This window comes from Pteropus alecto, unplaced genomic scaffold (genome assembly GCF_000325575.1).
Source record: "Pteropus alecto unplaced genomic scaffold, ASM32557v1 scaffold194, whole genome shotgun sequence".
NCBI classification, from domain to species: Eukaryota; Metazoa; Chordata; class Mammalia; order Chiroptera; family Pteropodidae; genus Pteropus; species Pteropus alecto.
Window position 1 is genome coordinate 1,272,979 of NW_006436281.1, and position 23,115 is coordinate 1,296,093.

Here is a 23,115-nt window from a genome sequence, read left to right on the forward strand (position 1 = left end):
TGGATACCCCCTGCCCCGCCCCAGGGCTCCCCCTGCTCTGGAGGCCCAGCTGGGGCCGCGCCCCCTCCCCCATGCGCAGGTAAACAGGAGCGGGGGCGGGGCTTAGGGGAAGAGAGGGGCCCTTGTGACGGTTCCCGCAGGGAAGCCGCGGTGCGTGGGGCTGGGCAGGCCGGCCAGCGGTAAGTTGAGTGGTTCCGGGCGTTGGCCACGATGGGGGCCTCCTGCTGCAGGTGTCTGGGGACGGAATGTGCTTGCATTTGAGAGACGGTGCACAAAGCCTAGTTGTGCGTGTGATGGTGTATGAAGCTCAGGTGTGTGTAGCGATGGTGTCAGGCTGTGGGTATGCGCGTGAGAAACAGACTGTTGGTGGAACCCTATGAGGGACCAGAGGGACTGTGTGGATGACGGGGGCTGTTTCAATGATGTGGAAATGTGTGTCACCTCTGACGGTGTACCTGTCCTGCCCCGTGCCTGCGTGTCTATGTACTGCAGGGAGTTAAACCGTTTGTAGGATCCTGACCTCTAAGAGGTTTCGTGGCCGGGGTTGTCGTTCTGCCTGTATGATAGGGGAGGTGGGCAGTGTGTGCACAGGATGGCAGCGTGGGGTGCGACTGTGATTATCATTGTCAGCTGTGTGGTGGTGTGACAGGGCCGAGCATGTGAACGAGAGTGAGCCGCTTGGAGGACTGTGTGAATATGGGAGCTGGTGTGTGTCGAGGACAGCACCAGTGCTGTGCGGCTGTGCGTGTCACTGTGACTGTTACTGTGGTCGTCGGTCGGGCTGTGGGCGGTCCAGGCAAAGCTGTGTCTGCGGCACTCGGCTCAGACGTCTGAGACTGCGTGAAGTTGTATAAATTGGCACGAATCCTGGTGGTGGTTGTCAGGGTGGCTCTTGAACTTGTGTGATTGTGTTTAACTGTTTATGGGGCTTGTATGTGAGGTGTGAAGACTAAGGATGACGTGACCTGCGTGTACACGTAAGTACGTATAGAAAGAGAGACTGACGAATGCACAAACACACACAATCAGAGAGAGCGAGGGGGATGAGAGCCTGCGGTCTGTAAAACCCACAGGATTACATGCTGCCCTTTCTGCGTGTCTAAGCCTATATGATTGTAAACTTGCGAGCAGGTGCAGAAACTGCTGGGCAGCTCATAGTGGACACGGCATCTTGAGTGACGTGTGCTTGAGAAGGTGTGTGCGGGAACTGTGGCACTGCCTCTGCTTGTCCCCACAGCTGTCTGTGCCCTGGGCACCAACTTATGACAATGTAACTGAGTCTGACTTCACGGGCCATTGGCACGTCCGTGTTTGAAGCTCCGTTTGGGCACCTGTGTGTGCTCCACGTGCGGGCATGCAAATCCCTGGCTGGCCCTGCAAGAGGGTGGGGGACGTTGGAGGACGTGGGGAAGATGGTGACAGGTCCATAGTGAATCCTCCAAGTGTGCGCACGCTTGGAGGAGGCATCGGGCAGACAATGGAGAGTGGGCTGCTCGCGGGACCGCGAGTGTGTGAGGGGGCACGTGTCATGAACATAAGTGCAAGGAGACAGTCTGGGTGTGAGAGGTTTGGGATTTGGTTATATTTTCATGGGTGAGCGGGGAGAGACAGAGTTCTTTTCCGTGTCCGTTGGGTTTTATTTCTGAGAGGAAAGATGCCTGTGTGTTGGGTTGTATTTCCAAGAGGGGAGTGTGTGTGTGTGTGTGTGTGTCTGAGTCTGAGTTAGTGAGTTGGATTAGGTTGTAATCTGAAAGGACAATGTGGATGTGTGTGTGTATCGTGTTTTATGTTTTAGAGAAGGAAGTGTGTTGTGTTGTATTTTTGAGAGGAGAATGTATTTTAGGTTGTATTTCCAAGAATTCCTTCTTGGGTATGTGTGCGTGTTGAACTGTATTTCTGAGAAGGGCGTGTGTGTAAGTATGTGTGTAACTATGAGGGCTCCACAGGCACTGCCAAGTGGGTCATTGACTTTGTCGCTGTCATATAAATCGCATGAAGTCCAGCATGTGAGACCCCCACCCATTATGATCTGTGACAGACCCTAAGCTGTCACGTGGCCAGTGTGACATCCATGGGCCACACCTGCCACACGTGTGTCCCAACACGCCTTGGGCAGGCTGGGCCTGTCTGCAGTGGAGGGCGGAGGCCCTGTTCGCTCAGGGTCTATCAGCTTCTCAGCCCTGGGGAGCCCACACAGGTCCCCCGCAAAGCTCCCTCATTTAGAGGCCTCCTCTGCTTCTGGCCTCAGCCCCTTGGCCCTCTCCTCCTGCCCCTCCCCACCCCCAGTAGTCCGACTGGTTCCCAACCAAAACACCCTAAGAATGAGCTCACAGGGAGGCTGCCGCCTCCACACACCCCGCCCCACACACCCAGGAAAGGAGAGTGCCTCAATCCCAGGTCACACGGCCAGGAGGTCTGGGCCAGGGTATCCGGGGCCCTCGGGGTGGTGAGGGCTGGCCAGGTAAGCTGAGGGCAGGTGGAAGGCCACAGCCCCACTGTTTGCCCTCTTTTGGCTGGTCACATATGGGATGGGCTTTTGGAGTGGCCCTCAGGGCTAAGGACAGGCAAAGCTAAATTAGAATGTTCCCAGTTGAGGGCTGGCCTGCATGGGCGTGGGACAGGGTGCCGGCTGGAAGGTACGGAGTCAGCGGGCTGGCTAGGATGGCTGGTTAGGGAGACAGCTTGGAGGGGGCCTGCTGGTCAGAATGGTGTGGCGGCTGAGGGGCTGGCTCGTCTGGCCTTGACAATGATTTCCCAACCCCGGCCGCCCCCTCTCCCCCCACACCCCAGGAACAGCAATGTCCGTGCAGGTGGCAGTCGCCGGGAGCATGGGGCTGGGCCCAGAGCGCCTGAGCCCTGAGGAGCTGGTGCGGCAGACGCGACAAGTGGTCCAGGGGCTGGAGGCCCTACGCTCCGAGCACCACGGGCTGGCGGGGCGCCTGGCGGAGGCCCTGGCAGGACAGGGCCCGGTGGCTGGCTTGGAACTTCTGGAAGAAAAGCAGCAGGTGGTGACACACTCGCTGGAGGCCATCGAGCTGGGGCTGGGCGAGGCCCAGGTACGAGGGGCCAGCTGTGGTGGGCGAGGCTCACACCTGGGGGGAGGCCCAGGGAGGAGAGTCAGGTATGCAGGGGGGGCAAGCCTGGGGTAGGTGAGACCTAGGGGAGCCAGGCCTGGGAGTGGAAGGCTCTAGGCCAGAGTTGGGGTCCCTGGGCAGTACTGGGGGACCCTTGAGTGTGACAGGAACTTCTGAACCAAATGGGGTCCTTCCTTAGAACTGTGGGTCCTGGGGAGACTTTGGGGTGCACGAGTGGGACCTAAAGTGTCCTTGGGCATAATTTGTCTGCCTGGGTGAAATCAGAGGGGTCCCTGGGAGCCTCTGTGCATCTTTGTAGTCATGCGGAAGAAGTCTCTAGAACCTGGGGGATCCTGGATAGAACATGGGTGCTCTGGCTTGGTTTGAGGCCCTGGGCTGGGCCAGGGGCTGTCTGGCAGGGTAGGGACCAGGCCCCCGACTCTTGACCCTTCAACCAACGCACGGCAGATGCTGCTGGCCCTGTCGGCGCACGTGGGTGCGCTGGAGGCCGAGAAGCAGCGGCTCCGCGCGCAGGCCCGGCGGCTGGCCCAGGAGAACGCGTGGCTGCGGGAGGAGCTGGAGGAGACGCAGCGGAGGCTGCGGGCCAGCGAGGAGGCCGTGGCCCAGCTGGAGGAGGAGAAGGGGCACCTCGAGTTCCTGGGGCAGCTGCGGCAGTATGACTTGCCTGCAGAGAGCCAGGTGCTGGGCGGCCACGGTGTGCCGGGGGCCCCGACCCTCAGATATCCCACAGCCCCCCAACCCTCAATGGAGACCCAGTGCTCTAGACCCTCAGAATCCTCAACCCACTAGAACTCCCGCAGAAGCCCCCCAGCTGTTGCACGGCACCCCCAGCCCTCCGCGAGCACTCAGGCGAATCCCGAGACCCCTGACCACCTGCCTCAAACCCTGAGATTCAGCACCCCATCTCTGAAACCGACCCCCTCTCTGCAGCGGCCCGAGTCCCCACCTCGCCGAGACAGCCTGGCCTCGCTGTTCCCCAGCGAGGAGGAGGAGAGGAACGGTGGGTGTGGGGAGCTCAGCCATGGGGGACCAAAGGGCGGAGATACGGAGGGACAGCTGAACCCTGAGGTCTCCGAGCGGGGGGTGGGGAGGCCAGGGCAGGGTCATGAGGATGAAGCAGGTGGCTGTGGGGGTGACAGCAGGTAGGTGAGGCCAAAAGCTGTAAAACCAGGCCGGCCACGCTGGTCACAACCCCACGAGCCACATGTCCACGTCCCACGGGCCAGTCGGATGCCTGGGATCCCAATCTCAGAAGTCAGTGCGGGAGCCCGTGGTCCCAGGGGCAAGCGGGCAGCGAGGCAGTTGTAGGTCTGGAGTGTGGGCGTCCCCTCGTGGGGCTGGGGTGGGGCAGGAGGCCCGCAGTGACTCGGTGCCCCCGCCCCCAGGTCCGGAGGCAGCAGGGGCCGCAGCGGCTCAGCAGGGCGGCTACGAGATCCCGGCCCGTCTGCGGACGCTGCACAACCTCGTGATCCAGTATGCGGGGCAGGGCCGCTACGAGGTGGCTGTGCCACTGTGCCGCCAGGCCTTAGAGGACCTGGAGCGGAGCTCCGGCCACTGCCACCCTGACGTGGCCACCATGCTCAACATCCTGGCGCTGGTGTACCGGTGAGGCCACAGCTGGAGGGGTGGCCAGGGCGGGGACCATTGCTGTGTGGAAGGGGGGACCCTGGTGGTGTCAGCATGGGGCACAGGAGTGGTGGTGGGGAAGCGGGGACGGAGATCCGGGGTGGCCACCAGGACCCAGGCAAAGAGGAGTCGGGGGGCCTGGGCGACAGACCCCAACAGAGTAGGGACGATATCTGGGGTGGCCAGAGGCTTGGCAGCGATCTGGGGGTACAGAGACCCTGTGCTAGACTTAGGAGGTATGGGGAAATTCAAAAGGGACCCCAAATGGTACCACCTGTCCTTGGTTCAGCCAGGTCCCTGGGCCTGCTACCCCAACCTGGCTGACTCCCCTCCACCCCTGGGCCGCCCCACAGGGACCAGAACAAGTACAAAGAAGCCACAGACTTGCTGCACGATGCCCTGCAGATCAGGGAGCAGACGCTGGGCCCCGAGCACCCCGCGGTGAGTGGGGGCCCTGGCAGGAACGGGGGTTGCGGGCTGTGCCTTCCTGCCCTAACCTCCCTCCCACCCCCTGCAGGTGGCTGCCACCCTCAACAACCTGGCTGTCCTCTACGGGAAGCGTGGGCGGTACCGGGAGGCAGAGCCGCTGTGCCAGCGTGCCCTTGAGATCCGCGAGAAGGTCCGGCCTCCCTGCCTGGCCCCGGGCCCTCCCCGTGTGACCCTGACATGCTCCATTCTGTGGCTCTCGCTGCGACTCTGATCTCCTGGGGCCCCAGCTTGTTTCTGTGACCTCTGACTTTTATGCCCTTCCCACTGGATGTTGAGCCCACGATTTGAGCCTAGTGCACCCACTCCCATGACACCACCTTTGACCTTCTGTGAGCTCTGTCTGATCTTGACTCCTGACTTCATGTTTTAGGTTACCTCATATGCCCCCGACCCAGTACAACCCCTTCCCTGATCTACCCATTCGACCTTGTATCCCAAGGTCAGGGTGGTTTCTGATCCACCGTGATCTGATGAATTCCCAGTTTGAGGGGGTAACCTCTGCCCTCCAGCCCCAGCATCCCATAACTTTCCACTTAGATCCTGTAATCCCTAACTTGTGAGCCCCGTTATGGCTGCTGGCACTAGCCCACCAATCCTGGATGACCCCAGTGACTTGTGACCCCATCCATGGTCCTTAGGTCTTGGGTGCCGACCACCCAGATGTGGCCAAGCAGCTCAACAACCTGGCCCTGCTCTGCCAGAACCAGGGCAAGTTCGAGGAGGTGGAGCAGCACTATGCTCGAGCCCTGAGCATCTACGAGGCCCTGGGCGGGCCCCACGACCCAAACGTGGCCAAGACCAAGAACAACCTGGTAAGGGCGCTGTGGGTCTGGGGCGGGGGACTGACAGGTCACGTGATAGGGCAGCACCTGTTGGCTTGGGAGGGTAGGATGCACAGGAGCGCCCCCACCTCTGCCAGGCCCGTGGAGGAGGGCTACCCTAAGACTTGGGTTCTCAGTTGGGCCCTGACTACTGAGATCACTCATCACAGAAGACGTGGAAGCATCAGGAAACAGGCAAGCTGGGAGCAGCCAGAAAACAGCTCCAGTGAGATTAAGCTGGAGTGGCAGGGAGCGGGTGACAGCATCAGACACATTTATTGAGCTCTAGACCCCCTGCTTGGTACTTTCCCTGTCCCATCCATCTGTCAAAGGACTCCGTGAGGTAGGTGCTCTTGTGGCCCCCATTTTGCAGAAGAGGAAACTAAGGCATAAAGAGGTGTCACTGGCCTGGGCTGAGCCAGGGAGCCCCCTGAGCTGGGCCACCTAGGCAGGAAGTGCCGGGGTCAGACTCCAAGCCCCCTCTGCCGTAGGCGGAGGCTCTGAGTACGGGGTGGGGCCGGATGTGCTGGGATGCGGCGCTGGGCCTGGGGAGTTCCCAGATTTGAACCAAGATCACCCAGGCCATACCCTCCCGCAGGCCTCAGCCTACCTGAAACAGAACAAGTACCAGCAAGCAGAAGAGCTCTACAAGGAAATCCTCAGCAGGGAGGGCCTGCCTGCCCCTCTCGGTGAGCCCCCACCCCTCCCTTCCCCCAGGGTGCTTCTCGGTGTCCCACCATAATGTCCCCCATCTGTTCCCCCAGGGGCCCCCGACGCAGGCACTGCCGGTGACACAGGACAACAGGTGCGGATGGGCTTGGCTTCAGCTCCCAGGGCGGGAGTGGGGGCTGGGTGTGTTGGAGGCTGACTGTGTCCGTGGCGCCCGCCCCAGACCCTTCGTCGGAGCAGCTCGTTCTCCAAGTTCCGAGAGTCTATCCGGCGCGGAAGCGAGAAGCTGGTCTCCCGTCTCCGAGGCGACGGAGCGGCCGGGGCAGCCGGGTGAGTGTGGGACCTGGTCAGCAAAGAGCCCCGATATCTGCAGCCCACCCCGCTCCCTGTCGTGCTCAAGAACCTTCCATGGCTTCCATCTTCCCTGTGACACGTACAGTCAAACCCAGTGCTGGGGGGGCCTTGCCCGGGGTGGGAGCCCGAGGCCCCTGGACTCACTCGTCTCCTCTGCAGGATGAAGAGAGCCGTGTCACTCAACATGCTGCACGCGGAGGGTGCGAGGGCCACTGGGACCCCGGTGAGGGGCAGACGGGTGCCAGGGTCAAGGAGGGGGTAGGAGGGGCCCGGAGGGGCGGGTGGGGACAGTCAGGCTGGCACTGGGAGCTGGGCTGGAGTGGACCCAAGGACCGGAGAACAGTGGGTTTCACTTGGCCATGGGGGGACAGCAGGGTGAGCAGTACCGCCACTGGGATGGACGAGCTGGCAGTGAGCCCGCTGGGGGTGGCTCTCGTGGCAGCCGGAGCGGGTCTGTCCGGCACTTTGTCCCCCTTTCAGCCATTCCTTGTGACTGTCCCCAGTTTGCAAACCGGCACCTGAGTGAGGCTTCTCGGACCCTCAGCGCCAGCACCCAGGACCTGGTTCCCCGCTAGAGGCGACAGGATCGCATGGCTGCAGCCTCTTGGGGAGAGGGGTAGGCAGAGGGGAGTCCTTCCGCCCCGCTGCCTGGCTCCGTGCCTCCGGGGGGCACCCAGTGGACTGGGCCGCCCTCTCCTGAGATTAAAGGCTGTAGCTTTGGCAGCCACGAGCGTCTGTCTGTTTCCTTCCCACGAGGACCTTCCAGCGCCTCCCCGAGGCCCCTCTAAGCCGCTGGGAGCGCCAGGTAAGACTCGGGAGTGACCAGGAACACCGTTTATGACCCTGCCCCCACCTCGCGCTACAGCTGCTGAGCGATCTGCTCGATCCTCCGCAGAGTCTCCTCTGACTGCAGCTGCTCCAGGCTGAGCAGGGACAGGCCCAGCTGATCCTCCTGGGGGCAGGGGGACGGGCAAAGGAGAGGGGTCAGGCCGGAGTGGGAAGACCGCTGCTGCACCTGCCCACATGCCCCACACGGGGACACGGGGTCCAGAGGGACAGGAGGTGGCTTGCACGGTGGGGTTACAGGACCAGGGGCTTGACTCTGGAGACACCCACACACTGCGGAGCATAAGCTAAACATGCCAGAGCAGGGAGGTGGCCACTAGACAGCTGTGACCAAGCTAGGGAAACCCTGCCACCTGCTGACCACAGTTCTCCCACCCGGCTGCCTCCGGGCTCCCACTCACCTGCTCATCTACTGTAGACAAGCTCGTGCCTGCAGCCCTCGACTCCCCCCAGTTCCCAGGCCTAGCACTTGGGCACACACAAAGCTCTCTTTGTCAAGGGCAGGCTGGAGCGTGGGGAGAAAGCCAAGGGACCTTCCTGGAGGAGGAGCTTGGCCCGGGAGGGTGAAGGGAAGCCAGGGCTGGCGGCCTCAGGCTCACCCGGTGGAATGGCTGCGCCATCTGCCTCAGGAAGTACTTGGCCACCTGCACCCCCTCGTCCACGGTCAGGTTGAGGTTGGAGTCACTAAGGTGTTCCTGGATCCAGCGGGGCAGCTTCCCCCGCTTGTCTGCAGAGGTGAAGCGCTGAGCAGGAGAGCGAGGGTGTCAGGACCCCTGGGGTGGGCGGGCTGGACACCCTGCCCAGCGCCCCCATCTGCAAAATGACAAGGGAGCGGGCAGGTGGGCGGGGCCCGACCCGCACCTTGTCAGCGAAGACCATGAGGCCGTAGTCGGTCTTGCCCCTGATGGCCCGACCCACGCACTGGGCCGCGTGGCGCATGGCGTCAAAGGTGAGAAAGTCCTTCTCTCTGATCTGGAACTGGTCCCGCAGGTATTCCAGCCGCGCCTGCGGGTGAGGACACGGGGAGGGGTCCCTTCCTGCCCGTCCCTCGCACTCTGCCCCTTCCCCACACCACACGGGTCCCAGGGGAGGGCCCTAGCGCCCTGCTGACCCCGGGCGCTGCTCACCTTGAGGATGCGGCTCTGGGTGTAGACGTAGGGGACGCCGAACATGATGACGGCCCGGCCGAAGTGGTGCACTGGGTGGGCAGAGGCGGGGGCGAGAGTCACCGCCGTGACCGGCTGGAGAGCCACCTTCGTGTGGCCCGGTGGTGGGAAGGGGGGCGTGGGTGCCGGGGGCCCCGGCTGTGGGGTGGTCCCCCGGGGAACAGACATGGCCAGAGGTCCTGGCAGCCTAGTCCACTCACCAAAGTCGATTCCCTCGGACACTTTGCCTCGAGCCACCGACAGCAGAATGGCCCCACGGCCGTTCTCGCAGGCCTGGGGAGGGGAGGCCAGACAGAGCTGCAGCCCCCAGAGCCGCCTCCTGGGCCCCTCCCCCCACGGCCCCTCCCCAGCAGCTCTTCCAGCACCCCACCTACCTCCTGATACTTCTCCAGGGCGACACTGGTCTCAGCCCCATCTTGGGTCTCAATAAAGAGCAGCTTGTTCCTCTGGATGTTTTCAAGGATGCCCTAGGGACGGACACCAGGCAGGTCAGGCCGTGGCTGGCAGGGCGAGTGAGCATACGGGCGTCCTGACGCAGCCCGGCTCTGCCCCAGACGCCCGGGCAGCAGCCTCCATCCCCCAGCAGACAGAGGGACGGAGGGCGGTGGCGCTGGTCAGTCTCACTTCTTTGGGGAAGCCCTGTGATCCAAGTGGGGAACCGATCCCCACGCCTCATCTTTTGGACAAGTGGGGCAGGCATGTGGCCCAAGATGGACAATCGGGACAGCCTACCCTCCCCCCAGCCAGTGACGAGTAGAGAAGCTGATGCGGGCCAGGCTGCCCAGAGATCTCATGTGACAGTGTAAAAGACACGTGATCAGAGACAGACACACAGACCAGTGGGACAGCGTGGAGGAGCCAGAAAACACATCCCCTCACACATGGACACCTGTGCCATTCGGAGGAGAGAGCTCTTTTCAATAAATGGGGCTGGGGAAATGGATTTCCACATGAACCTTGACCCCGACCTTGCACCATACACAAAGGTGAACCTGAGGCACCTCACAGACCCAGACGTGAAGGGTAAAAATGCAAAGCTTTCTAGAAGGAAACACAGGACGTTATCTTCGCAACCTTGACGTAGGCAAAGGTTTCTTAAATAGGACACGAAAGGCGCTCAATGCGGGGCTCAGGCGGCCGGCAGCCACCTTTCCTGCTGTGTCAGAAGAGCCTGTCTGAGGTCTTGGCTATGAGTGGATGAGGGACTCACCCCCACCATTCCCACGTTCACCTACCCGAGAGCTGGGCCATGGGGTGCTCAGAAGCAGAAAGGACAGGGCAGCCCCCTCCCCTAACTCCACCTTGCTGCCCCCTGGTGCCCGGCTCCCAATTTCCAAAATGCCCCTTGACCTCGCCCACACACTCCCCAGTGCAGACTGTCCCCAGTCTCTGTCCAGCCTTAATTCTCCAGAACCTTCCTCTAACAGCACAGCACCCAGCTAGAGTCATGCTTGCTACCCGGGGTCTCCATGCCATGTGCTGGCGGGACACAGCCATGGGGGTGACCCCAAAAAGAACAGCGAGAGAGCAAGGAAACCAGAGATGGGGTGTGGTCACCCCTCCTGAGGGGTAAGCCTTTGGGGGAGGGGCCCACAGAGGCTGCTAGGGTCTTAGTTCTTGACCTGGACGTGGGGGGAGGGGCACGGGTGTGCACGCCATTCAGTAAACCTTTCATGTGTCTTATACACCATCCTGTCACCTATGACACTTGTCACCATTTACAACACGAGGAGTGAAGCGCACAGAGGAACAGCCAAGAGCCGAGGACCGAGGGGCCGTCCGGGGCGCGGGCGTACCTGCTCGTACCAGGAGGCCACGGTGCTCTCCATGTACTGGTAGCTGGTGAAGAAGGCCACGATGCCATCGGGGACCACGGCAGACATCTCCAGCAGGAGGTTTCCATAGTTGCGGATCACCGCTGTGAGGGGGTCAGAGGTTGGAGCCTCTGCCGGCCCGGGTTCTCCTCCCCACTCCCCTTCAGCGTTCCTGTCTAATGCCTGGTCTTGAACTTGTGGTTCTTAGAAACCCCACGAGACCGTCGGCAGGGCTGCTCACACACACGTGCCACTCTTCCTCCCCGGCCCGTGGAGGACGGCGCCCACCATCCCCGAAGGCTAGGCATGGCCCTGTGACTTGCCGTGGCCAATGAAATGAGTGCAGAAATGGCTGTGTCGCTTCCGGGCGAGCACCTTTGTGAGCCAGCGTGCCATTCACCGTGATCCCTCCTGTCACCTCGCTCCACTATAGCGATGTGTCCAGTGCTGGAAGTCCCCAGAGCGGTGGCACGGGGCAGGCCCCTTCCAACCGACAGTGGCATGCTCCCTGGGCAGGAAGTGTGAAGCCACTTCGATTTGGGGGTGTTCGTTACTGCAGCAAGACTTAGGCCATGCTGACTGATAAGCCTCCCCTCTCGGAACCCAAACAAACCACTCCCATGGGCAGCACACCGATATCTTCCCGGGTCTCGAACTTGGAGGTGATGGTCACCTGGTCATTGCCACGGCCGATGATCTGAGAGCAGGAGAGGCCACGATGAGCGAGGCAGCGGCGGTCGCGGGTGCGTGCGTGCCGGCTGCCAGCCTGTGCTGCTCTACGCTTTGCATAGACACGATATCATTGAAGGAACGCTCGGCTACCCTGTTATCTGCACTGCACAGAATGGCCTGAGGCTCAGAGAAGGGGAGTCACCTGCCCCAGGTGACACAGCAAATAAATGACAGAGATAGAGCTGGACCCAAGTCCGTCCTTGTTCCCGACCAGCAAGTGCACTCGGCCAGCCCCAGCCTCGGGCCAGTCGGTTCCAGAACACTCCTCACCATGACTGTGACAGCCACTGGTGCACTGCCACCGGCGGCCTCGCAAAGCTGCACGGCAGCGTGTGGACAGCAGCCGTCCACCACCCCTGAAGGGCAAGTCCCAACACCACAACACCCTGGGAATCGCAGATATTTAAGTTGGACACACACTCAAGAGTAGCAAAACCTGCCCTGGCCTGAATCGATTCAGAGTCCTGACTTATCTCCCTTTTCAACTCTAAATGAATGTTTTGCTGCTGGAGTAGCCGTAAGACTTCGCCCTGAGGCTGCTGCCCAGACCCCGCTGGAAGTGGCACACGGCGAGCACACAGTGTACGCCTCATTTCTAAAGTCTGGAAAACTCTCATTTCTAAAACGTCTCAATTCTAAAGCACACCTGGCCCCAGGGCTTCAGATGAGGGCCTGAAAGCCCATGTGCTGATGCCCGATTTACAGAGGACACTGAGGCAGAACAGAAGGGTCACTTCCCAAGGTCACGGCCAGACGAACCGGGCAAAGCCACATTAACCAAGAGCCAGGCCCTGAGCCACGTAAGTGTTTTACACTCATTGGCTCACTCTCCCTTCCACTGGGAGACGGGGGAGGAGGCATTCCCATTGTGCGGGTGAGAAACCGGGCTGGGGGCACCAGCATCACGCCCCGGTCTGTCTGACCAGACTCCACACCCTGATCTGGAAAGCTCTCCTGCCTCAGCACGGGGGCGGGGCGGGGAGCACAGGGAGGAAGGGTGGCCCGTTGTTCCCGTCTCCCCGCCCGTCACCCCACCTGCTCCCACGCACCATGGGGCACAGGCAGACCCGGGCCAGCGTCATGGTGAAGGTTGCCATGGTGACAGGGTGGAAGTCCAGGATCTTGGGGTAGATGTCCAGTGGGGACAGCGTCTGTGGCAAGGACAGCAGAATCTCAGCAGGACTGGGCAGGAACCAGGAGCCCCACAGCTGAGGACTGGGGAGCAGAGAAGGGTCCTCACCCCAGATGTGATGATGACAGACTGGAAGCGTTCAAACACAGGTTTGATGGCCAGCGAGGCGTCCATGCAGCTGCAGGGAGCAGACGAGGGTGGTGAGGGCCAGGCCAGGGGGCCTGGGGCCCGTGGTCCAGTCACGCCCCCACGGGGGTCGGGTCTCACCTGAAGTGCAGGATAGGGTTGGTAATGGTCGGGGTTCTGTCATCGAAGGGCTCAATGATGATGGTGAAGCCTACGGGGAGCCGGTGAGATCGCCAGGGCGCCAGTCATAACCACGCCCACTCGGCCACTCCCCAGTCCCCACCGCCATAGAAAAAGGGACCAGCCACCAGCCGCCCAAGCCTAAAACCCAGGCTCCTGAGTCCAAAATTCACCCCCATCTGCCCGCTTCTCCCCAGGACCAACACCTGTGCAAACGTTCACGGAGGGTCTGGGCAGAGAGCACCGAAGCTTCGCTCTCGGGCCCACCCTGCCTTTCAAGCCAAAGCTTTGAGCTTCTCCCAGGACCTTTCTGTCCGAGCCATCAGGAGGCCGTCAGCTCTGCCTCCAAAGTCTGTCATCTGACCACCTCCCCCCAGCCCCTCCCCAGTCCAGCTGCCACTACCCCCGCCTGGACCACTGGGGCCGCGTCCTCACCGGGCTCCCAGCTTCCACCCCTGCCCCTTTCACGGCAGCCAGAGGGACGCTGGGAAAGCCTGAGTCAGGGCTACTCCTGCCCTGCTCAGAAGCCCCCCACAACCCCCCACACCCTTCCCGAGGTCCAGAATCGTCTGTGGGAACCTGCTATTCTGACCCCATCTTCTCCTTGCTTGTGGGCCTCCCGCCTAACTGTCAAAGCCCACCAGGCTCACTCTACCCCAGGGCCTTGGCACTTGCTGGCCCTACTGCCTGGAAAGCTTCCCGAGGTGGCTGGCTCCATTTGGTCACTTGGGACTCAGATCAAATGTCAGCTCCTCAGAAAGGCCTTCCTGGCCGCCCTGGCCACTGCAGGCACACTGCAGCATGGCAGCCAATCCGCTTCTCACGTAAACGGTTTTATCGCTTTCTGGAATCATCTTCCTCGCTTGCCTCTTTGCTACCTGTCTTCCCCTCTAGAATGCACGTTCCCAGAGGTCAGAAAAGAGGTCTTTCTTGGTTCCTGCTGCTTCCCCAGAGCTAGGCCTAGCCTGTTTACTGAACAGATGAATGAATGCATTCACATATTCAATTTCACTTAGTGAAAAAAAATCAAGTCCTCTGTGCTCGGCCCTGTGCTGGGGACACAGCAATAACCAAGAAAGCTCTGGCCCTGCCCTCAGGGCTCACAGACCAGTGAGGGGGACATAGAGACTTATCCCCAGTGACTCCCTAGAGTAGGCTGGGGTGAGGACGGGGTGGGGGGTAGGGGGCTTGAGACCAGCCTGGGGGTCAGAGAGGGCTTCTTGGAGGAAGGGACATCTCTACTGAGCCAAGAGCTGAAGGATGAGTGGGAAGGTCAGTGGGGGCTGAGGAGGATGGAAAAGGACATTCCCAGCAACAGACCGTGACATGTTGGTGGATGAGGAAGTGGGGCGGAGGGAGAAAGACAGCTCAAGGTGGCAGACGGGGTAAGACAGACAAATGGACACAGAAGGAAGCTTCCAGTGAGAATTGCTGCTTGATGGGCTCTGGGGTTGGGGGACAGATTCTCCGTCCTCCTGCAGAGGCTGGGCCCAGCCACACGACATCAGGCAGGCCTGCCCTGGTGTCCTGGATAGAGTAATCCCCAGGGATCAGGCTGAGTCCTCGGCCAGCCTACAGCTGAGGAAGGGGAGGGACTGCCGCCCAATAAAGGTGACAAAGCCTCCGGAACCCTCCCCATCTCCCTGGCAAGCTGGAAACCTGACCATCGCCCTCAATCCCTGTCCCCCGTGGTCCCCACAACCAGGCACCAAGTCCCAGCCTCCTTACCTCCCCATCTCCCTCCAGCCCCTTCCTTCCTCCCATCCTGCCCCAGCTCAGGCTCCGCCTCCCCTGTCCCCAGTCCCTGCGGGAAGAATCTCTCTAGAGGGACAAGCTGCCCCTGCTCCCCTCGGCTCAGAACCCGCCCCCCGGACCCCACACAACTTCTCCAGCCTCATCTCATACCATCACCACCCCCACCCTCCAGGCTGCGGCCAGAGAGAGCCTCTGAAAATACAAATCTGAGCAGGAGGCTTCTGCTGGGATCCTCGCTGCAGCTGCCAGGGGCCAGCAGAGGCCAAAAGCAGGGTGCTTACCCTTGGCGTAGGTGCTGACGAGGGTGGCGAAGTTAGCCAGGAGGGTGAGCGGGGAGAAGTCGGCGAGGTCCGCGATCTCCAAGGTGTGCAGGAGGGAGCGGAGGCGCTCCGCACAGAATCTGGAAGCGGGGCGAGATAGGATCGGGGTAACCCCGGGCAGCCCCTCCTCCGTGGTCAGAGCACGAGGTCATGCCCGTCTCCCCAGGTGGCTGGGCACTCGATGGGGACACGGACTGGGGCTGTTTCAGTCACCTCTGTGTCCCTACATTGTTCAAATGCACGCTGGCACTTACGAAGCAATAAACGCACACCCCAGAGTCACATGGTCGCATGTCACACAATCTCGTATGCAGGTTACCGGTCAAAACGGGACCCGCAACCACACCTAGAACCCCACAATCACAGCACGAGTCCTGCACGGCCACGTGGTCATCCACTTGTACCCAGAACCCCGCACTGTCTCAGTCACTCTCAGCCGCCCTGGTGACACATTCGGCCCGTCCCAAGACCCCCGGCAGGGACCGAGCACCCCGCGCTGCGTGGGGCCGAACCTGAGGGGCTTGCGCTGGATGCACACGCGCTGCGCCAGGCCGCTGAGGAAGGCGGGGGGGCTCTCCTGCACCATGTGCTGCGCGCGCAGCCGCCACTTGACGTACTCCAGCAGCCGCCGCAGGAAGCCCAGGAAGTGCTCGGCCGTGCGGATGGAGCCTGGCACCGCCTCTGCGGGGAGCAGGTGTCAGCCGCCACCCCCGGGGAGAGCGGGACGCGGAGAGGGTCACGGAGGACGCAGTGGCTCACCCTGCAGCACCTCGTCCGGCAGCACGGGGTTGGCCAGGTGGGCGTCGGTCTCCCGGGCAGCGCTGGCCTCGCGCAGGCCCTCCACCAGGCGCCGGTACTCGTCCCGCAGGCGCTGCTCGTCCGTCTCCTTGATCCTGCGGGGAGAAGGGGAATAGGAAGAGCAGGAGCCAGCTGAGAGGGCACTGAACGGGGCTGGTGTCCCTCGGGGACAGGTCAGGCAGAGAATGGGGGCTTCGGAGGGGCCGGGGCCGAAGAGCAGGGCCAAGGCGGGCACCGCGGTCTAGCTGTCACCCGCACCCCCACCTGAGCACTGTCTTCTGCAGGGTCTCCAGGTTGCCCTGGCATCGGTCAAGGGTCCGGCGGGTGAGGTTGACACTCATGGAGTCGATGCAGACATTGTCTGTGGCGGGGAGAGCCAGGCTCAGTCAGGCGAGGGCGGCTGGGGCAGGGTGGGGGGGCAGCCCCAGGGACCGGCATCGCCTCCCGGCCCAGGCTCCCTCACCAATGTTGTGGGCCTCATCGAAGACCACAACGGCCTTTCGGGCCAGCTCCTTGGACACCAGGTCTGCAATCTTGGGGTCCAGGAGGTAGTGGTAGCTGTAAACCACCACATTGGCATGCAGGATCTGGGGGAGGGGACGAGGAAGGCAGGGTTACCCCAGCCTGACTGCCACCTCCCACCTGCTCACACCACCACATCGCCCCTTCATAGGCCCACAGAGGTGAGATAAGGAAAGACAGATATAAGGCAGATGGACAGACAGACCAGACACAGACGGAGATGAGGCACATAAAGACAGACACAGGTGAGGCACAAATATAAACAAGTTGACAGACACAGAGGCGCAGACACATAGGGAGATGCAGACAGACAGACATGGGCAGCCAGATGGGCAGGAAGCGGTAACCCTCATGCATGCCCCCCGCCCTCCCCCTGCCAGCCTCCTCACTGAGTAGCGGGCTAGGAAGTATGGGCACCAGCCCTGGCGCCGCCCCATGGCCTTCAGGTCATCCAGGTTGTAGATGCCGGCAGGGAGAGGCACCTGGCGCCCGTGAATGTCAAATTCCTGGGGTGGGCGAGAGGTGCCTGGGGGTCAGGGAGCGGGGCTGTCACAGGGGTCTGACCACCCTCCCTCGGCCCTGACCCAGCAGGCACCTCGTAGAAGCGGCAGTGGGGCAGGCTGTGGTCCTGCTGGTACTGCGCCCGCACGTAGGAGGCTGTGAGGCTGTGGCATTTCCCGTCGACATCTTTCCCAAAGCGCAGGGGTGTCACCTGGGGAGCCGGTGTGGGGGGAGTATTATCTCAGCTCTGAGAAGCCCAGCCCCCAAACCCTGCTGGAACCTGGGGCTCTACACCTCATGGCTGGGTGCGATGGGAGGCTGTCCTGTCTGGGGTAAGACTTGGGGATTTCTGCAAGACTCAAACTTCACTTGTTTCATTATTAAGACACTTAGGAACTTATTGCAGCGATGCAAAAGTGACAAAATTATTACTCTTAAATTGTAAAACGTTAAGGCCCAGATACAATGGAGTATTATTCAGCCACAAACAAGAAGATCTTGCCATTCATGACAGCATGCGTGGAATTTCAGGGCATTATGCAGCGAAATAAGTTAAACAGAGAAAGACAAATACCACGTGATCTCACTTATATGTGAAATTTAAAAAAAAAAAAGAAGAAACAACCAAGCTCGTAAACACAGGGAAGAGATTAGTGGTTGCCAGAGGTGGGGTTGGGGGTGGGCAAAATAGGTGAAGGGGGTCAAAAGACACAAACTTCCATTTATGAGAAAGTCATGGGCATATAATATACAGCACGGTGGCTGTAGTTAATGCTGCATTGCATATTCGAAAGTCGCCAAGAGAGTAGACCTTATAAGTTCGCATTACAAGAAAAAAAAGCTTATAACTCCTTAAGGTGACAGATATTAACTAGACTTACTGCAATAATCATTTTGCAACATATACAAATACCAAATCATTACATTGTATATAGGAATCTATATATGTGTCAATTATACCTCAATAAAAAAGCGTTAAGCTTTGAAGATTCTTAAGCGTGTAGATTAGGATAACTGCTTTATCTTTGAAAATTCCTAACACCCAGGACCTTGGCAGAGTCTAAGAATCAAAGGAGCTTCTGATCGCACAGTATGAGAACCACCTTGCCCCTTGCCCAGGCTGTTTGTGGCACCATCACAGCCCAGGGCTCTTGGGAACAAAACCTTTACCTTCACCAAAGGGAAGGCTTGAGGATGCTGACCCTTCCCTCTCCCCCTCCCTTTCATCAGTCGCCAAGGCCTGTGCTACTTCTTAATTATCATCCATCATATGTATTATTTCTCATATATTCCATATATAAAAAGTGCTTATAACAGTGCCTGGTGCACAGTGGTGGCTTTGTACCATAATTCAAAAATAACTAATATTACATATTATCTTATATATAGTATCATGATAATGTCTAATAATTCTTTTAGCTCTTTGTGCATGCTAAGGGTACATATGCATTATCTCACTCAATCTTAACGACTGTATGAAACAGGTACTTATTTATCCCCATTTTACAGAAAGGAAGACTAAGGCCCAGACTGCAGAAATCTACTTGCCAAGACTACACAACCAACAAGTTTCAGAGCCAGGAAGCCAGGCCTGCCAGATTCCACCTTTTTAATCTCTCCCAGGCCTTGAATGAAGAGTTGAAATTTGATGTGTGAGAAAATTCTGCACGTGGCCCCAGTGTACCTCTCTGAGAGGCCTGGTCTGGGGACCTAAAACTCCTGGTTGACTGGAAGAGTGCACTCAACCCGGGGCTTAGTGCGAGGGGAAGAATGGGCGCTCACCTCAGGATGAATACACAGGTTCTTCCTGGAGCTCAGAGCCAGCCCCAAAAACTGCAGCTTCTCGCCCTCCTGCTTCTCGTAGAAGCTGAGCAACTTTCGAAGCTCTTCGATCACCTGTGCCAGTCGAGGAGGGAGTGGGGACTTGGCCTCATCGAAGGCACAAGCCCCTGCCCAGCCAGGCCCCACCCCCTTCCCCAGGTCCCCAAACACCACCCGCAAGCAGTGATGGCAACCACAGGGGGGCCCAGGAGGGCTGGGCAGAGTGGGGGGCAGTGAGGGAGCAAGGGCATCGCCCGACTCACCTTCTCAATCTCAGGCACTGTCCTCGAGCAGTAGATGAGTTTAGTCACTTCCAGTGGATATGCCTGCCGACGACAATGGGCTCAGGCCATCTGCCTCTTCCCTCTTCCGCCCTCCACAGGCCCGTGGCTCACTTACCCGCTGGTATGCCATGATCAGCGCCAACAGGGATACTGTCTTCCCAGTGCCTGACGGCATCTCCAGGATTCCATGACCCTGCGAGTTGGGGGTGACAGGCTCTCAGAACCTCAGGGACACCCCCCCCAACTCAGAATGCCACCATCTTGGAATGGCAGAACAACACGGCAATGAAAAGTCTGGGCCCCAGGGGCAGTGAGTTTGAACCCCACTTCTGCCACTTCTTTGCTGAGTCATCTTAGGCGAGTACCTTTACATCTCTGGTCTCAGCATCCTCATCTCTAAAATGGGCCTAATAAGTTTTTCTTCACAGCATGATTATGAAGATTACTAAGAAAATGGGGGTGAAATATTTCGCATAGTATCTGGTATACGGTGAGCCCTTTTTCTGTTAATTTAGCAAACACTTCCACAGCACTACTCTGTGCCTGGCAGTATTTTTAAATGTCAAGATTTGTCAACCTCAGCTCTATTGACATTTTCGGGCTGGATAATACTTGCTTTGGGGTGGGGTGAGAGGGCGCGTCCTGTGCACTGTAGGATGTTTAGCAGCAACATGGCATCAACCCATTACATGCCAGTAGCACCCGCATCCCACTAGTATGCCAGTCAGGAATGTCGCCAGGCATCGCCGAATGTCCTCTGGGGGGTCAGAGTCATCCCCAGTTGAGAAGGGCTTCCTTCCTTGGTGGTGAATTAACTCATTCATGTAACCCTCACATTAACCTCTGAGGTAGGTACTGTTACTACTATGCCCATTTTGCAGAAGTGAAAACTGTGGAGCAGGGAAATTAAATCATGTAAATCATGCTGTAAATCATAATCATGATTTACCCAAGGGCACACAGCTGTGGGTCCAGGATTCCAACCCAGGTAGCTGATTCCAAAGTCTGTAATAGACATATATATATTCCTAACCACTGAACTGCTCAGCCTTTGATAAATGTTAGCTACTGTTATTAACTATTATTATTATTATTATTATTATTCCTCTTTCTTTTTGTTTCTTCTTTTATTAACTATTATTTTGGATAACAGGAAGTTTGGGAGTGCTGGCTTCCCAAGGACCTCTGATTTCTAATCTAGACCTCCTGCAATCTCGGTCTTAGCCGCCCTTGAGGCCGTCCCACCTGTCAGGTGGGCAGCGGCGGCGGGGGCCACCCACCTTGGCGTCCAGCGTGCGTTTGAGCTCTAGCATGTAGGAGAACTGCTCCGGGTAGATGTAGTCGTACGGAAAGTAGACCAGCAGCCCGTCCACGTTGAGCCTGGCGGCGAGGGCTGCCGGGTCAGTCCCGCGTCCCCTCAGCCCTTCTCCAGCCCCCACACTCCCCTGCCGTCGGGCCGACGGAGGTTATCTGCCCGGCACCGACCTGCGGGTGCCCCCCGGATATCCCCCAGGTTCCCAGCAGCCTCCGGGTCCCCTCGGCATCTCCTCACTGCCCATCCCCGTTGCTATACCGTGGGTCCCCACGGCTATCCCCACCCCTTCACTCTCCCTTCACCCCGCAAGCGCCCCGGACACGCCCCCCAGTCCCCGCCATTTCCCGGGGACCCGCGCCCGGTCGCGAGCCGCGAACCCCAGACCCCCTCTCACTTCATGGCGACGACGGCGGCAAGTAGAGGCGTCGATCCGCCCCCTCATGAATAATCAATGAGGTAGGATCCCGTGGGTGTCCTCGAGGCGCGGCTTCACCTTTCTCACTACGCCATTGGTTGATCCTCCCTGTCACTCTATCGATCGGGATAATGCGCGTGCGCACGGCAATGCGGGGGCGGGTTCCTGCAGAGGCGGTGCCAGAGGCATCGCTGCGGATCGCCGAAGACCAAGAACAAAACCTGGGAGGAAGAGAACCGAGAGAATCGATCCCATTCATTAGGATTCGGTCTCCGGGCATCTGCCCAAATGATCTAAATAGCGAAGAGAATCTAGGGGAAAATGACAGGGAAGTTGGGGGCCTTTTCGGGGCCCACGAATTAGGAATGGCTTCGCTGCACCAGGTGAACATGCACTTATAAAATGCCTGCTGTGTCCTGGACGTCTCTGGGGTAAATAACTCCAATTATTTATTGAACTACTATGTGCCAGATACTGTCTTAATCAGGCAAAATGAAAGGCTGTGATTTGGCGGTTAAGGTGTGAATTCTGGAACCAGAATGCCTGGGTCCAAATCCTGGCTACACTGTCTATTAGCATGTGACCTTGATCAAATTACTTAATTTCTCTGGGGTTCTATTTGATCATCTGCAAAGTAGGAACAGTTAGATCATCTACAACGTAGATCACGCTTAAACTAACCCACATAAAGCAGTTAAAACTGAGTGTCTCACACACCAAACATTCAATAAATGCTAGTTTTTTCGCGTTTGTTGGACAAATAGCTACCGGGCATCTACTGTGTGCTAGTCCCTAGGTCGTCACTTCCTTCCTAAGTGCCTCACTTTAATTCATTCATTATATATTCCCTGAGCCCCTGCTCTGTGCACACCCCGTACTGGATGTTAAAAGGCACACAGCAGTGACCCATCAAGACAGCCTCAGCCATGCCTCTAGGGGCTCACATTCCAGGGGGTGAAGACACACCTGTCCCTAGACAGTGATGATCCAGAGTGGGTGGGGATGGAGAGCAGCACCTGATCTAGTTATAAAGCCTTGGGCAAGTTTTTTCTGAGACTCAGTTTCCTTACCTCCAAAGTGCGGCTCATGATACTAACATCAACAAATTACATTATACAGTCATACAAATGAGAATATACTTCCAAAGTTAGACGAAGGCTCTGAAAACAGGTACCTGAGAGCTAGAACTCATAAGGGTGGTGATGGTGGGTGCAGATGCCGAGCTAGTTAATGAGGTCGCGAACTTAACCCTGAGCCTTAACAGAAGGAATGCTTGGTGGGAGCGGCTACACACACACAGATGCTCCTTGAAGTACCATGTACAAGAAAAAAAAAACCTGGGAAGAGCAGACACACATGACATCGGATGGTTGGAAATAAGCCACAGTGACACCTTCCAGTTTGAGGTTCATGCTCCTCCCAGCATATTCTTGCCCCATCTTGCTGCTTACTCCTGTGCTTTGTACTTGCCTCCAGTCGTGTCTTCTTTGTCTGCGGCTTCACTTCATCTCCTCCACCTTGCCTTGCCTCATCCCTGTTGCCTCATCCCTTCAGGTCTCCAAGAAACATTCTTCCTCCAGGAAGCCCTCCCTGACCTCCCCAGGCTGGGTCAGGCACTTTCTCTGCACACGTCCATCCCAGCCTTGGTTATGCCATTAAAGTGTGGGGTAAAGGAAGGAGGACATCTTCGAACCAAGAATATAACAAAATAAAATCGAGTGTTGGACTTACATGTGCCAGGCACTGTGCTGAGCATCCTGTCACCTGCCTGACGTCATTTCCCACTATTCCCTTTCTTATCCACTCCTCCTAGCCACACTTGACCACCTGGCTCTTCCACCCAGGCACCAGGCCTGCATCAGTCAGCTAATCTGTATAACTTACCCCCAAATGTAATGGTTAAAACAACAGCATTTATTATCTCACAGTTTCTGTAGGTCAGGAATTGAATGCAGTTGCAGTTATCCCGGCTCAGCTGGGAAATAATCCATCACTAAGCTCACCTGGTGGTTGCTGGCAGGATTTATTTCCTTGCTGGCTGGCAGCTGAGAGCCACCCCCAGGTCCCTGGCATGTGGGCATCTCTGAGGGCAGCTGGCTTTATTAAAGCGAGAAGAGCCAGAGAGAGATGCAAAGATGGAAGTCATTGTGTTTTATAACTTGTCGGAAAGGACGGTCCATCGCTTTTGCTGTATTCCATTCCTTAGGATACATCATTGCATGCAGCCTATGCTCAAGGGGAGGGGTTATTCCAGGGAGTGAATACCAGGAGGCAGGATGCTTGGGAGCCGTCTTACAATGGCTGACTCCTGCTTCCTTCTGGCCTTTGCATTCA

General features: G+C 58.5%; 2 protein-coding genes across 3 annotated transcripts; one reads left to right on the forward strand and one right to left on the reverse strand.

Moving 5' to 3' along the window:
- The first annotated feature begins 2,688 nt into the window (after positions 1-2,688).
- On the forward strand, positions 2,689-7,373 carry KLC3 (kinesin light chain 3). The gene is made up of 11 exons (XM_025046785.1): positions 2,689-3,056; positions 3,543-3,773; positions 4,026-4,095; positions 4,481-4,700; positions 5,075-5,162; positions 5,239-5,340; positions 5,849-6,022; positions 6,630-6,720; positions 6,796-6,836; positions 6,924-7,030; positions 7,214-7,373. Exons 1-11 carry the CDS (start codon positions 2,799-2,801, stop codon positions 7,314-7,316), a joined length of 1,485 nt encoding a protein of 494 aa, XP_024902553.1. The 5' UTR covers positions 2,689-2,798; the 3' UTR covers positions 7,317-7,373.
- ERCC2 (ERCC excision repair 2, TFIIH core complex helicase subunit) lies at positions 6,781-20,844 on the reverse strand. 2 transcript variants are annotated; one of them, XM_025046784.1, is made up of 24 exons: positions 20,761-20,844; positions 20,332-20,431; positions 19,167-19,244; positions 19,031-19,093; positions 18,729-18,842; positions 17,041-17,157; positions 16,835-16,951; positions 16,387-16,510; positions 16,188-16,284; positions 15,885-16,018; positions 15,638-15,806; positions 15,087-15,205; positions 13,012-13,081; positions 12,853-12,922; positions 12,662-12,763; positions 11,514-11,577; positions 10,863-10,984; positions 9,441-9,533; positions 9,267-9,339; positions 9,028-9,098; positions 8,762-8,905; positions 8,500-8,643; positions 7,908-8,006; positions 6,781-7,207 (listed from the first exon to the last, which is right to left on the reverse strand). In XM_025046784.1, the coding sequence occupies exons 1-23, from the start codon at positions 20,763-20,765 to the stop codon at positions 7,914-7,916; spliced, it is 2,283 nt and encodes a 760-aa protein (XP_024902552.1). In that variant the 5' UTR covers positions 20,766-20,844; the 3' UTR covers positions 6,781-7,207; positions 7,908-7,913. The 2 variants fall into 2 exon arrangements, with proteins under 2 accessions (XP_024902552.1, XP_006911857.1); XM_006911795.3 differs by lacking the exon at positions 6,781-7,207 and having other exon boundaries at positions 7,874-8,006.
- Positions 20,845-23,115: the final 2,271 nt, after the last annotated feature.

Excerpts from the sequence above, each read along its gene's own strand:
- KLC3 (XM_025046785.1), top strand. The coding sequence starts at position 2,799 with ATGTCCGTGCAGGTGGCAGTCGCCGGGAGCATGGGGCTGGGCCCAGAG. Across the intron at positions 3,057-3,542 it reads TGGGGCTGGGCGAGGCCCAG|ATGCTGCTGGCCCTGTCGGC; the intron begins GTACGAGGGGCC and ends AACGCACGGCAG. Across the intron at positions 4,701-5,074 it reads ATCCTGGCGCTGGTGTACCG|GGACCAGAACAAGTACAAAG; the intron begins GTGAGGCCACAG and ends GCCGCCCCACAG.
- ERCC2 (XM_025046784.1), bottom strand. Across the intron at positions 17,158-18,728 it reads ACCTGTGTATTCATCCTGAG|GTGACACCCCTGCGCTTTGG; the intron begins GTGAGCGCCCAT and ends CCGGCTCCCCAG. Across the intron at positions 16,285-16,386 it reads CGATGAGGCCCACAACATTG|ACAATGTCTGCATCGACTCC; the intron begins GTGAGGGAGCCT and ends TCCCCGCCACAG.